General features: G+C 39.3%; 1 protein-coding gene across 3 annotated transcripts; it reads right to left on the bottom strand.

The window, feature by feature from the left end:
* Positions 1–1,088: 1,088 nt before the first annotated feature.
* HESX1 (HESX homeobox 1) lies at positions 1,089–15,685 on the bottom strand. 3 transcript variants are annotated; one of them, XM_071222278.1, is made up of 5 exons: positions 14,935–15,685; positions 2,654–2,933; positions 1,954–2,153; positions 1,643–1,744; positions 1,089–1,546 (listed from the first exon to the last, which is right to left on the bottom strand). In XM_071222278.1, exons 2-5 carry the CDS (start codon positions 2,808–2,810, stop codon positions 1,448–1,450), a joined length of 558 nt encoding a protein of 185 aa, XP_071078379.1. In that variant the 5' UTR covers positions 2,811–2,933; positions 14,935–15,685; the 3' UTR covers positions 1,089–1,447. The 3 variants fall into 3 exon arrangements, with proteins under 3 accessions (XP_071078379.1, XP_024412541.1, XP_045048149.1); XM_024556773.4 differs by lacking the exon at positions 14,935–15,685 and adding an exon at positions 14,421–14,508; XM_045192214.3 differs by lacking the exon at positions 14,935–15,685 and adding an exon at positions 8,242–8,278.
* Between the last annotated feature and the right edge of the window lie 60 nt (positions 15,686–15,745).

Genomic DNA, 15,745 nt, shown 5'->3' with positions numbered 1-15,745 from the left:
CCTTGGAAAACACTTAATGCCTCTGGTCGGTCTTCCAGTTACTGCCAGTGGGTCCCTTCTTTCCTCCTCCCCACTCTCCACCTCACCAACAGTGAAACAGCTTGTTGCTGACCGGTTTGGGGGCACGGCTTTCTGCCACCATATGTGCTCTCAGTAAATGATTTTTAAAAGCTTCAAAATCTGAGTCATGCTACTTTTCCTTAGTGATAATATGCAAACTCCCTCTAGGTTTTCTCATGCAATCAGGAAAAAGAAAAGAAAAAAGAAAAAATATCAGTAAGAACCTTCTACTCTGGTTAGCCCTGGAAGGGAAAAGGACAGAGGAATAGGAAATAAAGAAAAAGGAAAGCAAGGATGAATTCAATTCAAATAGGCAAAGTTGAAATAGGCTTTCAGGAGACAAAGTCAGAGCCCTCAAGCTAACATTTCAAAAAGAACACCCACTTTGGCCTTCCATTAATTAACTGGAAAACAAATAGCCCGATTTCCTTTCTTGTGATGCTACTTAATCCTATTTGTGTCTTTAATTGACAGGTACAATGGCAAATGCAAAGAAAATACATAGTTTTTGTCCCAGAAAGTAACCCTGATTATATCCAGCAACTGCGTCAGAGCACATACACAAGGCAGGTCAGTTACCTCACCTTCTCAGTCAACATGTTACTTGTAACACAATATATAGCTGATTGGAAGTCACTACACTGGAAATAGATATAAGCCAAATGATCATTGTCACTTTAATAAGTGAAATTAAAGTAGAGCATTAAATGACCTAGAAAAATATTTTATATTTGCATTTACTTGCAGCTCAATTTTTGTGCAATGTAGTACCAGTGGTATGAATATAACAACCATTAGTTTTATATTTCTACTTTGGTATAATGACTTTGTTTTAAAAACAAAAAAACCCTGTAAATTGGCATTCTATAAGGATCTGTATTGATATATGGTGAAAAATTCTCACTGCTTTATGCCAGAAATCAAGAGGAACTAAAGATTTATGAATAATCTATAGTATATTAAAGCATAATCATGTTTCAAAATGCATTTGAAGGAAACTAACTGGAACAAATCACACCTCTGTGCCATTCTTCAGACTGTTTTACTTGAAGTAGTTTGTAACTGTGGCCCAGTTTGTGCAGCCACGTAGTCACGAGCTTACTCATTTTAGCAAACTAATTTATTAGATTAAATTTGCTCACTTAAAAAATAGCCGGCTTTTTCTGAAAATGTTTATTAAAATACATAGAAAAGGCCTTTATTGTATTTAAAAGTGCCCAAGTATAATAGGTACCATGGTATAATAGTAATTATTTACATTATATTTTCAGAAAAATGACAATGTTCAGATTAAATGCAGAAAATATTACACTTTTAAAACTTGATATTTCCATTGATTCTTCATGTTCTGCAATTGGAAGATAATTTCACATGTTTAGTTTCCTATCTATTCCAAGAGATTTGTGTTGAAATTTTTTTTCGCCATTAGAAACTGTGATTCTCTGTGGGACCTCCTCAGTTTTGCACGTCGATTTTGGAACCAGATCTGAAGTTAAGGAGAAATAAAATAGATCTCAGGAACATTATTTCATTATTCTTATCATTTCAATCATCAGAAATAACAACTAAATTTGAAAATTACCTGGATTCTGTCTTCTTCTAGATTCAATTTTCGAGCTAAGTCTTCTCTGATATCAATGCCAGGATAGCAGTTTACTCTAAAGACATTTTCCAACACTTCGATCTAAGAATAAAGAAATAGTTATTTGAAATGTTGATTCTTGATACGTCATAAAAAAATAGACTTGGACTATCCAGAAACTGTTAAAAATGATACATCCTATTGTTTCATTAATAAGGCCTAAATTGAAATCCCAAGTGAATGGGATTTTGCTCAACAGGGTGTCAGTTAAAGCCTTTGTAGTATCGTTATTAGTTGAAAAAACCTCCCACCTGGTTTTGGGTAAAAGCAGTCCTTGGTCTTCTGCCTCTATACCAACTCAACTCTCTTTTCAAAGACAGTCTTTCTGAGGCTGAAAAGTAATTTTCATATTTCAAAACTCTTCCTTCTGGCACTGGGTAATTCACGGTACAAGGGAGTAAGATCCCATTAGGAAGGCTCGGGTCTGGTAGACACAGGTTAATATCTTTCTCTAAAAACAGAAAAATAAATCCCCTCTTAGATGCCCAATCCTGTATTCCACAAAGTTCTATAAGAATTTCAGGAACTTGTCTTTAATTTTCCTAGTGGCATTCTTCTGGATTTCACAAGAGAACTGACCTCTCATCAACCAAAAACCAAAAAGCAAACAAAAATGAAGATCCTGCCTTGGTGATAGAGAACATTTTGGCTTTTGAATGTTATTTATATTTCAGTGAAAAAAGACAATATCTGATGTGTCAAATAAACAGTTATCTTCTGAAGTAAATGCAGGTTCTTGGCATTTCCTGTGTGCGCACACTATACCCACTTGGATTCAAGGCTGATACTCTTTTTATTTCCCATAAGACTCAGCTGGAGGCATTAAGTCTTAGATACCTCAGTAATATAATTGGATGAAACTGCAGTTTCTTTCTTACTCTAAGTAGTATATAATTAAAGGCCAAATTAAACAGTGCAAAAGGAATAAAGAGTTTAAAAAATTAAGCATACCTGAGGAGCTGCAGATGTCTGCCCAGGGCCTGTGGGGTTTCATGGATGGAACACAGTCTTTCTTCTGGTCCAATCCTAAAATGCTTTCAATTGAAAAGGAGCAGGGCGAGGGTTTGCTTTCCCCAAGCTGAGCACCTTCCTGAAGGCTAGGAGACATCCTCACGTGGGCTGCACAGGTCAACAGCTCTGGCTGCTGTGCACCTCTTGGCTGGCTCTGCACCCACACGAACAGGGCTGGGATCTTCCTGCAGTTCACCTTAGGGATCCGCTGACGAGGGGGCTGGATTTAGAACGTCACTAATTAAAAATCCTGTCTTAGAAAGTTTTAGCATGTCAATGAATACCCAGCCAGCAGCTTTAGGAGTTAATTGTTTATTTGTTTGCAAGTAATTAGCAACTAATGGCTACACCAGGGGGGCCACCTACAGGGACAAAAGTGTTATCTCTCCTAAGCAGAACACAGACTTAACTTTCTTGAAAGAACTGATGCACAAACCAGCACTTCTCTTTTATTTGAAATCATTAATGTATAAAATCATGCTTTTTATTCTGAAGTTTATACTTTCACGGACTCCAGTTACCTAAACATACAGGCAAGATAGGAAAGCAGTCAAGTAATAAATAATCTAATTTAAGTGAATTTTCTTCCAAGGAGATTGGAAAAAGTAATAATCTCTTAATGCTATTACGATAATTCTGATGAACATGCCTGTTTTTCATATGCATATGTAATAGTAAATGCTGCCAGTGAAAACAATAGAATTTGGAGTGCAGCACACTGGAACAGGTTGGCAATGTTATTAACACTGAGTGTAATTGTTCCAAGTACTTGGATTAATGCATAAGGAACAGTTGCACCAAGTATTTTAAATAATTAATAAGATAATTCCCTTCTTTCATTTTTTGTTTTAAATGAGAGAGATACAAGTTTATATGAAGATTCATACTGAACCATCTCCAAGCAATTTAAAAGCATGACTTCAACCTAAAGAGAATTTCTCTTACCACAGTCATTTCAAAGAATAGAGTGTACTGCATTTTTTAAAGAAAAATTCTCTGAGGCACTGGGGGGTTCCATGAAGACGATAGGTTTGTAAAAAATAATGAAGAACAGAATGTTTTAATTTTGTAATCCTAAGAAAACTTGAAATTAAAAGAGAAATACAGCTGCTAATTGGAAAGATTTTGAAGTGGCCACTCCCAGCAAAAGGTATGATACTTTTAGTTCTTGTATTCTGCTGCAACACTTCTTCCAGTACCTTCCTGATGAGAAATTTAAGTGATGAGCTTTGTCATGCTTTTAAACAGCTACTAAACTTTTCTTCAGGAAAAGTAGTCTCTGCTCATATAGGAAACAGCCTTTACAGGATGGAACTCAACTTCATCAGATTTTGTCCTACCACGATGTCATTAATATTAAGCTAAATTCTTATGCAAGCTCTAGAGTGAACAGAAGATTCACACACAAAACATCAACAAGCACACACAGCGGGGGTGTATGGATATACAAGTAAAGCCATGCTAAGAATGAATAAACTAGTAAACATTTATACCTCATGGAGCTTTCTGTGCAAAAATGGGGGCAACCTTAATCTGGGAAGACTTGTAGGAAGAGAATTTATGCCCTTCCCAGATTCCTTTCTCTTTTTGAAACATTCGTTCATTCATCCATCCATTCATTCCACAATTGGTTGAACACCTATTCCACACCAGAATAAACAGAATAGGATCTTTGCCCTCATGAAGCTCACCATGGTGCTGGGTGGGGTGGAGGTGGAAAGACAGGCAACAAACAATAGTAAATAAATAAGTAAATTATTTCATATATTAATCAGTTCGAAGAACGAAAGAGGGAAACACGTGAGCCAGGTAAGCTGTATCATCAATGCACAAGGTGGGAAGAGTCCTCACTGAGACCCCGACCCCCACTGAGTAGTGCCTCAGAGGTGCAAGTTGAAAAGATGCTATAGCACATGCTGAGGCAACTCCAGTCTTCCATTTCTTCTTTACCAACAAGAACATTCCAATATTTTTATTCATCTTGAGTTTTTATCTGAATTTGATGAAAAGGTGGGAAAGAATTTCTCTAAAAACTGGGGTAAATGTTTTCTCATGTATTTACTCAATAGATTTTTATAGAGCACTTAATATGTGCCAGACACCATTCCAGGCAGTTGAGAAAACAAAGACCAAGAGTTCAGTCATAATTTGCAGAAGTCACCAAGTAGCAAGTGGCAGAGCCTTGACTTGGATTTTCTGTTTGCAAATTCCCTGTTCTATTGACTTTACCAAGAAATGGCCACTAACATCTTCCCTAATGATTTCATGATCAAGTACATCAAGTGTACTGATCAATTAAGAAAAAGGTTGTGACACCTCACAAATGATATATCCTTAATATCTTTCAACAGTTATTTTGATATGAGAAATCAAATTGACAATTGACAATTTCTGGAAGAGATTCCAGAAATCATAAAATTGGATAGTCTATATTATAAGCATCTATATTTATAAATATTATAAACTTATAAATCCACCCAGGTATTTTTTTTTAAATCCTCACCCAAGGACAGGCGTATTGATTTTTAGAGAGAGAAAGGGAGAGAAAGATCAATGTGAGAAACATCAATCGGTTTGCCTACTGGAGACCAAGGCCACAACCTAGGTGTGTGCCCTGACTGGGAACAGAACTTGCGACCTTTCAGTTTACAGGACAATGCTCCAAACGAGCCACACAGGCCAGGGCCACCCAGGTTTTGATAATTTATTTTCTTTTAAAAAATATATATATTTATTGATTATGCTATTACAGTTGTCCCTTTTCCACCCCTTCACTCCACTCCATCCTGCCCACCCGCTCCCTCCCACATCTCCACCTATAGTTCATGTCCATGGGTCATACTTATAAGTTCTTTGGCTTCTACATTTCCTACACTATTCTTACCCTCCCCCTGTCTATTTTCCACCTATCATTTATGCTATTTATTCTCTGTACCTTTCCCCCCTCTTTCCCCCTCCCAATCCCCTATTGATAACCCTCCACGTGATCTCCATTCCTGTGGTTCTGTTTCTGTTCTAGTTGTTTGCTTAGTTTTGTTTTGGTTTTAGGTGTTGTTGTTTATAACTGTGAGTTTGCTGTCATTTTTACTGTTCATATTTTTTATCTTCTTTTTCTTAGGTAAGTCCCTTTAACATTTCATATAATAAGGGCTTGGTGATGATGAACTCCTTTAACTGGACCTTATCTGAGAAGCACTTTATCTTCCCTTCCATTCTAAATGATAGCTTTGCTGGATACAGTAATCTTGGATGTAGGCCCTTGCCTTTCATGACTTGGAATACTTCTTGCCAGTCCCTTCTTGCCTGTAAGGTGTCTTTTGAGAAATCTGCTGACAGTCTTATGGGAACCCCTTTGTAGGTAACTGTCTCCTTTTCTCTTGCTGCTTCTAAGATTCTCTCCTTATTTTTAATCTTGGGTAATGTAATTATGATGTGCCTTGGTGTGTTCCTCCTTGGGTCCAGCTTCTTTGGGACTCTCTCAGCTTCCTGGACTTCCTGGAAGTCTATTTCCTTTGCCAGACTGGGGAAGTTCTCCTTCATTATTTGTTCAAATAAGTATTCCATTTTTTGTTCTTCCTCTTCTCCTTCTGGCACCCCTATAATTCGGATGTTGGAACGTTTCAAGATGTCCTGGAGATTCCTAAGCCTCTCCTCATTTATCTGAATTCTTGTTTCTTCATTCTTTTCTGATTGGATGTTTCTTCCTTCCTTCTGGTCCACACCATTGATTTGAGTCCCAGTTTCCTTCGCATCACTGTTGGTTCTCTGTACATTTTCCTTTGTTTCTCTTGGCATAGCCTTCATTTTTTCATCTACTTTTTGAACAAATTCAACCAATTCTGTGAGCATCTTAATCACCAGCGTTTTGAACTATGCATCTGATAGGTTGGCTATCTGTTCACTGCTTAGTTGAATTATTTCTGGAGCTTTGAAGTGTTCTGTCACTTGGGCCATTTTTTTTTTCTTGGTGCATCTGTTACTTAAAGGGGCGGAGCCTTAGGTGTTCCCCGGGGCAGGGTAATGCTGGTTGCTGCGCTGTGATGCTGTAGGTGGGGGAGGGGCCGAGAGGGAGCAATGGCGCCCGCTGCACTCTCCACCAGATTTCAGTCTTTCACTCCGCTACCCACAATCAAATTGGGCCCCTCTGGTGCTGGTTCCCATGTGGGTGGGCTTGTGCACACTCTAGACCCCTGTGGGTCTCTCCAACGACCTCTCCCGTGAGGCTGGGAGTCTCTCCTGCTGACGCCCCAACCCCCACGGGCGTTTTCAATCAGAGGTTTGAGGCTTTATCCGCCCCCCCCTGCGCTGGAGCCCTGGGTTGCGCGGTCTGCTTGGTTCCCCGCCTGCCGTCCGTCCCAATTTATCTGTGCGCGAGTGTGGGGCCGCTGGGTCTGCTAGTGGTCAGACTGCCTGCCCCATTTGTCCCACACTCCGCCAGTCTCAGTCCCGCCACAGCAACTCGAGTCCTCTCCGCCCCAGCTGCCCGTCTCGGCCCCTCCTCCCGGTCTGGATGAACGTTTATTTTTTATTTACTTGGTGTGGGACTTCCTTGCCGTTCGATTTTCCGTCAGTTCTGGTTGTGCGAGGAGGCGCAGTGTGTCCACCTACGCCGCCATCTTGGTTCTGATCATTTATTTTCTAATTGTGTATTACAATTAAGTCCCAAATCACTAACATCAGGAAAAATGCCCAATGTCTTAGATGTTCTGGCAGAGATTTTTATAAATCAGCCATACAATCATAATGCTCACAGTGTGAGCCTAATAACAAAGAATTGCAAAAAGTGAAGCTCTAATGACACTTGTACCTTACTTTTGCATAGGAATTACACTGTCCTATTTGAGACTGTCAGTATTTTTAAATGTTAAAACACATTTTCCAAAATAAAATAGTTTATTTCTTACTATAATACATTCAGTGTCTCCTAGTACAATGCCAAAATAGACATTCAATAAATATTTGTTGTAAGAGCAAATAAATGAATGGATAGATGGATGGGACTAGGAAGAGGACATATGTAAATTGGACAGGCAATGTAAATGCTGTGGATTACTATTGTTGCCATTGTTTTAAAAAATTAAAAAAAATTTTTCAGGTAACTTTACATTCAGTATTATTTTGTTTTAGTTTCCGGTGTACAGCATACTGGACAATCATTTACTTTACAAAGTGTTCCCCTTGATATTTCCATACCCTCCTAGCACCATCCACAGTTACTGCAATATTACTGTCTATATTCTCTATGCTGTACTTTGCATCCCCAGGACTATTCTGTCACTACCAATTTGTACTTCTTAATCCCTTCACCCTTTTCACCCAGCCCCCAGCCCCTCTCCCCTCTGGCTTTTAGTGTGTAAAGTACTCCCAGTTTTCTATGAAACACTTATATATCACTTCAGGGTAATCCACAAATTAGAAGATGTTACGGCATTCTGTACTAAAATTTAATACAAAGTGAGATGGAGGATTCATTTACAAAATCCGAGTTTAAAATTTAAAAATTCTGAGTCATGTTGAACAATTCACACCTGTGGCACTCTGTCTTTCCATTGTTGTTACTTGATACACAAGGTGTCTTTCCAGTGTTCACAAGGTTTGGGAGCGTTCAGACTGTTTCATACACACTTCTCTCTCCCGGCACCCATCACAGTGCCTGTCACACAGGAGATATTAAATAAAGGTTTACTGAATAAGTTCACTTTATTTACAGTATATAAAAAACCTTCCAGCCTTTGTTCTCAAATCTCAAGAGCACAGTTTTATATTTTCACATTTTCAAATCAGTTAAAATTGTTTTCAGTAAAGTGTACTGCTTTGCACATAGTAGGCCCTTGATTTTAAAACCTGATATAAACTCATTTGAAACACAAATGCATTTTTATTTTTAAAAAGATTCAAACAATACCATAATAATAGAGTAAAATATGATGGCCTCCTTCAATTCTACCACATTTTTACTCCCCAACCCACTGGTTACCACTACTAGCAGTTTAGTGCCTTTCTGTCCTGTCTTTTTAAAAGGACTTCACATAAATAGGTGGATGCACACAGACACATTTTTATCCACATGGAGTCAGACGTGTATTGTTCTGCAAGGTGGTTCACGACCCCCCCCCCATCCTAAATACAATGTCAATACATGTAGCTTTATCCTCATTCTTCAACAGTTGCTTGGTGCTAGACATCAAGTGAATGAACCATAATTCACTGAACAACACCCCTGATAATGGGTACTTAGGATTGTTTCCAATTTTTTTTTACTATAACACATTATGGCAATGAACACCTTGCACATACATATTATTAGCACACATGCAGTATCTCCATGGAACATTTTCTTTGGAAGTATATCATTTTTTGGTGCATGCTGCCATATTGCCTTCTGAGAAATCTTTATAATGAACACTCCCACCCAATCTAGTCCTTGTCCTTATGTCCTCCCCAGACTGACAGTGAGAACAGACAACACAGGGCTAGGCTAAATTAGACTCAGGTGCTCTCCAGATTCAATATTCAAAGATAAAACAGTTTAGAGTGGGGCACAGGGGAGGGCAATGGGGACATCTGCAATAGTGTCAATGATAACAATAAAGGGGAAAAAACGGCTCTTAGGGGCTCAGGCCTTTACTTTAGCGCCATTTAATCTAATCATTGTAGATTAAATGGGAGAACCTAATTCGTATTTATAACATTGTTTCTAGGAAATAAATATTGTGGGTCTTACCAGTTTAAGAACAAATTTTTCAACCATAACAAACATTTATTAAACTCCAGCATATATCAGGGGTGCACTGGGTACCCAGGAAATGAAATAATTTCTGCCCTCAAGAAGCTTATGATCAAGAAGATAGTAATTAATATTAATTTTGTTAGGTGTGATTATGATTATGTTAAAAAATGCTCACAAACTACTAAGTTTACTATCGACAGTGTTAATTTGCCATAATTTATGATACCTGATATCACTAATTAATTCAGCTTCTTCATAATCAACAAAAGTAAAAGGCAAACAAAATATAACCAGAGACATTGAAGTTAAGAACAATCTAACAATAGCCAGAGGGGAGTGGGGAGGGGACAGTGGGGAGAGGGGTTTATAGGAACTACTATGAAGGACACATGGACAAAACCAAGGGGGAGGGTGGAGGCAGGGGAGGGAGGTGGGTTTGGCTGACTGGGGTGGGGTGGAGGGATGGGGAGGAAATGCAGACAACTGTAATTGAATAACAATAAAAATTAAAAAAATAAATAATTCAGCTTCTTCAACATTTGTTTCAAATAACAACTTTTTAAAAAAAGACTATTTATTTATTTTTAGAGAGAGGAGAAAGGAGGGAGAATGAGGGAGAGAAACATCATTGATGTTGCCTCTCCAGCATCCCCCACCAGGGACCTGGCCCACAACCCACGCATGTGCCCTGACTGGGAATTGAACCTGTGACCCTTTCATTTGTAGGCCTGTGTTCAATCCACTGAGCTACACCAGCCAGGGTTCAAATTACAACTTCTATTAAAGGTGTTTTATCCAAAACCGGTAAAGTCAAAGTCCTCACAATAGGCCACAAGGTTTTACGCAATCTGGACTCTTCTTCCTCTCTCCTGGCACCCTGGTCCCTATGCAATTCTTGAAACAGGCCAGACTGTTCCTGCCTTAAGGCTTAGGGCCTCTGCCCTAGTGGCTCCCCTACCTGGAATGCTTTCTCCCCACATGTTCCCATGATTTACTTCAAGTTTTTATTCAAATGTCTCCTCTCTCTCTTTTAGATTTTCAGAGAGAGAGAGAGGAAGGGAGAGAGAGAAACATTGACACGAGGAACATTGATTGGTTGCCTCCCATACTGTCCCAACCAGGGATCGAACCTGCAACCTAGGTATGTGCCCTGACCAGGAATTGAACTTCTAACCTTGTGGTATACAGGAAGACACTCCAACCAGCTGAGTTACCCCGGGCCAGCGCAGATCTCTCCTCAGTGAAGCCTACCCTGATGAGCCTATTTAAAATCGCAACTGCGTCTACGGCCATACCACCCTGAATGCGCCGATCTCATCTAAAATCGCAACTGCTGTCCTGGCCAGTGTGGCTCAGTTGGCTGGAGTGTCATCCCATATACCACAAGGTAGGGAGTCTGATTTCCAGTCAGTGCACACACCTAGATTGTGGTTTCGATCCTTGGTCAGGGAATAAGCCTGGGTTGTGGGTTTGATCCCAGGTCCAGATGTATGTGGGCGACAGCAGATTGATGTTTCTCTCTCACATCAATGTTTGTCTCTCTCCCTTTCTCTTTCTCTAAAAGCAGTGAAAAAGTATGCTTGGGTGAGGATTAAAAAAAAAAGTTAAAATTGCAATTGCCCCCTCACCCCATTCCCTGCTGTATTTTCTATAGCACTTACCACTTTCTAATATACTGTAGTAATAATACATATTTATTTTTATCATTTCTCTTTCTCCTTACCATCCACACTAAACTGTAGCTCCACAAGGGTAGAGATTTTTAAAATATCTTGTTCATCACCTGGTAAATATTTGTTGAATGAAGTCAACCATTTCCTGAGGTAGTACTTTAAATCTCAAAGCTAAATTTATAGCACCACCTAGTGTTCTTGGAAGGATATGCTGATTAACCCTAAGATTTATTTACATTAGGCAGGGTTTAATCAAATTCTCAGTTTTGTTTTGTTTTTTAAACAGGCCTCTGTGGTTCTGTAAAAATTAAAATGCTTTCAATGATTAGACAGTGTGAAATATATAGACTCCTCTAAGGACAACCTCTTCTCTACCAACTTGCCCCAGAATTCTTGTGGGACTAAGAGTGTCATGAAGTTCTATGAGTTCTATGTCCTTTAACCTTAGGGCATCTCCCCTCCCCACTGCCCAAAACCAAAAACAGGGTAATAGACTTTGCTGTTTTGGTACCTACAACTGTTCTCCAGAATATCAAAAATATATATTTAGTGATTTAAAATTTTTCGTTTTGGCCATAAAAGCCCCTAAGTCAAAAATGATAAAACACTAGCAAGGGTAATGGTAATGTTTAAAATAGTATCAGGATTGCCCTGGCCAGGTAGCTCAGTTGGTTGGAGCATCTTTCTGTACACCAAAAAGGTGTGAGTTCAATCCCTATTCAGGTGGCTACGGAAGGCAACCAACTGGTGTTTCTCACATTGATGTTTCTCTTCCACTCTTTCTCCCCCTCCTTGCTCTCTCTCAAAAAGGAAGGAAGGAAGGAAGGAGTGAGTTACAGAATTTGCCTTGCATTCCAAGGATGCTGCGGCAAAGAGCAAAAGCAGTATCATAATCAAGGTGAAAGCCAGAGGATGATTTGCAGTGGCACAATGAAGAATCTTCTGGTTCTTGCTGCCCATCTACCTCCTTTGGAAATTTGCTCCTCAGAACTTTTGATTCTACACTCAAATTGCCCAAAGCTTCCCCCTATTCAACCACTGGTTCTGATGTTTTAAGGTGGATGTAAGTGACTCAGTTTTCTACATTACCACTTAATATGCTCAGTTTTTGAATTTAGTTTGTCTCAGCTACATGTTAAGAAAACAACTGAGCCCTGTCTGGGTAGTTCACTTGGTTAGAGCATCTTCCCAATACTCTAAGGCTGTGGGTTTGATCCCTGGTCAGGGCACAAGCAAGAATCAACCAATAAATGCATGTGTAAGTGGAACAATAAGTCAATGTTTCTCTCTCTCTCCCCACCCCCTTCCTCTCTCTCTTTAAAATCTATAAATAAATTTAAAAAAAAAATTTAAGAAAACAGTCCTGGCTGATATGGCTCAGTGGACTGAGTGCTGGCCTGCAAACCAAAAGGTTGACGGTTTGATTCCTGGTTAGGGCAGATGCCTGGGTTGTGAGCCAGGCCCCCAGTTGGGGGCATACGAGAGGCAACCGATTGATGTTTCTATCACACATCAGTGTTTCTCTCCCTTCCCCTTCTCTAAAAATAAATAATAAATAAAATCTTTTTAAAAATTTAAGAAAACAAGTGAATTATCTGTTAAAGTGAGTCCATTAAAAAGTGATTTATTAGGTAATATCCAGAATTATTTGCATCACACACTATACTTTTAAAAGGAGTATGAATTTTTCAGAATTTCAGATTTATTGGGTCTTTCCGGGGATATTTGTGGGCAGGAGGCTTCCCATACTTTCCAGGTGATTCTGGAAATGGTGCTCCTCTCGCTATCCTCCTGGGACCTACTACTCCTTTCCTAAATGTTTACTTGACTCTAAATTTTCTAAAATACAAGGTTACTTGAGAAAGGGAAATGGTTATTCTCCATTTTCGATAAAGTTTTTCAGTATGTGCCCTGAGGATTATTTACTTTGACTCACCTAGAGCAACTCCCACCTGACCTCTGACCTCCGGCATCAGAATCTTACCCAGCTGTGCTAAGAAAACTGGATTCTAAAACAACCTTCTCCCAGATGACTTATAAAACCTAGGGGGATAATTTTGAAAAGTAAAGCATCAGCGTCATTTGTGTTGTTGGGTTCTTTCCTATTGTAGACCACAGACTAGGACTTCAAGGAGTATCATGTAAAAACCTAATTATAAGATCAAATATAATTTTAGAAGACTAAAAGTTTAACAAATTTATTTACAGGATTTTATGTCCTTTTAATAATTTACAAAGGTAAATTATATGTGTGAAACATCTCAGTGAATTATATGCGTGAAACGTCTCAAAGAATTCTTTGGTGAATGTTGTTTAATCCTGCCTTGCTGACCATAAAGTAAACCAGCTGCCCAAAGTTTTTACTATGCTACCCACATGTGAGTCTCCAGTAACCCCTGAGGCATTCTCTCTGAACAAGTCTCATTTCCTGTTTAAAAGGAATTGAGTTTGGTCAACTGTACACAATTTAGGCTGATTAAACTTAAGTTGGTTGTCAAAGGAGACTAATTCTGCAGCTTTAGAGATATTTTAAAACAGAAAATATAATCATCTTTTTGGATGAGCAGAGAATAAAGCAGTCTAAAGATACAGGATCCAAACAGGTCTTTTAAGGTTCTTTCTAGTTTTATAATTTAACTAAACTGCCTCTGAAATCAATCAATAAATTTTTTCAAAAAAAATTTAAGACAACAATTGTACTATCAGTTAAAGTGAGTCCATTAAAAAGTGACAATTAGCCCTGGCTGGTATGGCTCAGTGGAGTGGGTGCCGGCCTGCAAACCAAAGGGTTGCTGGTTTGATTCCCAGTCAGGGCACCTGCCTAGGTTGCGGGCCATGTCCCCAGTAGGGGGCGTGCAGTGGCAACCACATGATAATGTTTCTCTCCCTCTCTAAAAACAACAACAACAAAAAAGTGATAATTAACTGTCAACTTGTTCTTGTTTGTTTCATTTTTTTAATCAGCAGAGCTTGGTAAGAATTCCTTGTCCCTCCCTGATAATATAATAGCCTCTTGAGAATCCTTTATAAAAATACAGTTTAGAAGCACATAACATACAAAGGAGGAAACCATTGAACTTGATGATAATACCCCACCCAGATAATTCACATACCTAGTACAATTTTTCAGTGGAACTATTTGGTTTGGCCAACTGGCCAAATTCCTTCAGTAAACACCACAGAATTACTCCTTTTTCTTACACTTTATTTTTACTTGTCACATATTCTTGATTCTTATCAATTGCCACTACCTTTCTTTTCTTTCACTTATTATCTAAATCACAGTTCAACCAAGGTCACTTACCTTGAAAGTCTTCCTTCCTTAGAGTCTGGTTGCTGCTGCCAGAGAGAGAAAGAAATATCGAAGGACAGACTTAGGTTGCTGGGATCTGTAGAGGCTGGGGGTACATCTAAGCAGCTGGGAACCAGTAATAGTGGGTAAGAACTGACTCCAAAACACCTTTCAAAAACTAAAGATCTCTTCCAGAGGTTGGCTAGTTTATAAACAATCTAAGGGCAGAGCTTTTATTTAAAGCTTATAACACTAAGGATAATATTCTGTGAAACTACTGCAAGCCTACCTGGTAAAGGATTAAAAACCCGATTTACCCTTCTTCAAGAGATTATGGGAAAATCTAGCATTTTATTTGAAAATATATAACTTCCATTCCAGATACTGTATCTGGATTTGTTCCAATGTAGCTGTGGAACCAGGTTAACTACTAATCTTTACTCAGCATTTCTTGTATTTCTTGAATGAAAATAGGATGGAGTGGTAGGATTAATGGCTAGATTTTTAGAAGACACTAATAACTTGCCTTTTATCTGTAACGAAAGCTTCTGTCTTCAGAGAAATAAACGAGGCAATGTCAGATTGGGAAAGATGGACAATGATGCAGGAGTTCTAATCCAGACCAAGTTCGAGTAGTTGAGTTTCATTTTTTTTTACTGTAAAATTAGAGGCTGAAGAAGCTATTTGAAGTTTCTTCCAAAACTTTCTGATCAAACAGAAATGCTAGTCAGTTACCAACATAATTAACTAGTGTATCCTGATTTTTAAAATATATTTTCATTTGTGATTTAAAAGAAATACGGACGTCTAAGTTGTGGCATGTTAGTCCTTCTAGAGCAGGTAAGAATTAATTAATTGGCAACAAAGTCACATGTCTCAAGCTAAATATACTGATATCCAAGAGTCCAGAAAAACTAATTTCGAGTCTGCTGTCCACGAATTCACGGGAAAGCCCTGTTAATGGCGCAACTTCGGATCCCACAGACCTCTGGGTTTACCAGCGTCATTTTGCTGGAGGGGGGAGACTGGACGCTCCGGGGAAGGAGGCTACAGCAGCAGGGCTTCTTCCATGGTCTCTGAGGAAAAACGCAGAAGGAAAACTAAAACCGTCCCAAATTCCCCAGTGTGGTCCTCGCTTAAGGTTCTGGTTCCCGGAGACGCACGCAGTGGTGGGAGACGGCCCCCTACGATTTACATTCAAAGATGCGCGCGCGCGCGGTAGACGCACAACACTTCCCCTGCACTGGAGACTGGAGCTCGCCGAGAAGCCCCGGGAGGCAAAGGAACCTCCCGGTCACCCCCGCCGCGCTGATAGGCATCACCGCGAGCCAATGAGC

Source organism: Desmodus rotundus, chromosome 8 (genome assembly GCF_022682495.2).
Source record: "Desmodus rotundus isolate HL8 chromosome 8, HLdesRot8A.1, whole genome shotgun sequence".
In the NCBI taxonomy this organism is placed as follows: Eukaryota; Metazoa; Chordata; class Mammalia; order Chiroptera; family Phyllostomidae; genus Desmodus; species Desmodus rotundus.
Note: the sequence above shows the minus strand (reverse complement) of the source record. Positions and strands in the feature narration are given on the sequence as shown.

Bases quoted from the DNA above. Each gene is read 5' to 3' on its own strand.
- HESX1 (XM_071222278.1), bottom strand. From the start codon at position 2,810: ATGTCTCCTAGCCTTCAGGAAGGTGCTCAGCTTGGGGAAAGCAAACCC. The intron at 2,154-2,653 runs GTATGCTTAATT...TTCTGTTTTTAG, and splicing joins AGACATCTGCAGCTCCTCAG to AGAAAGATATTAACCTGTGT. The intron at 1,547-1,642 runs GTAATTTTCAAA...CCTTAACTTCAG, and splicing joins TAGAAGAAGACAGAATCCAG to ATCTGGTTCCAAAATCGACG.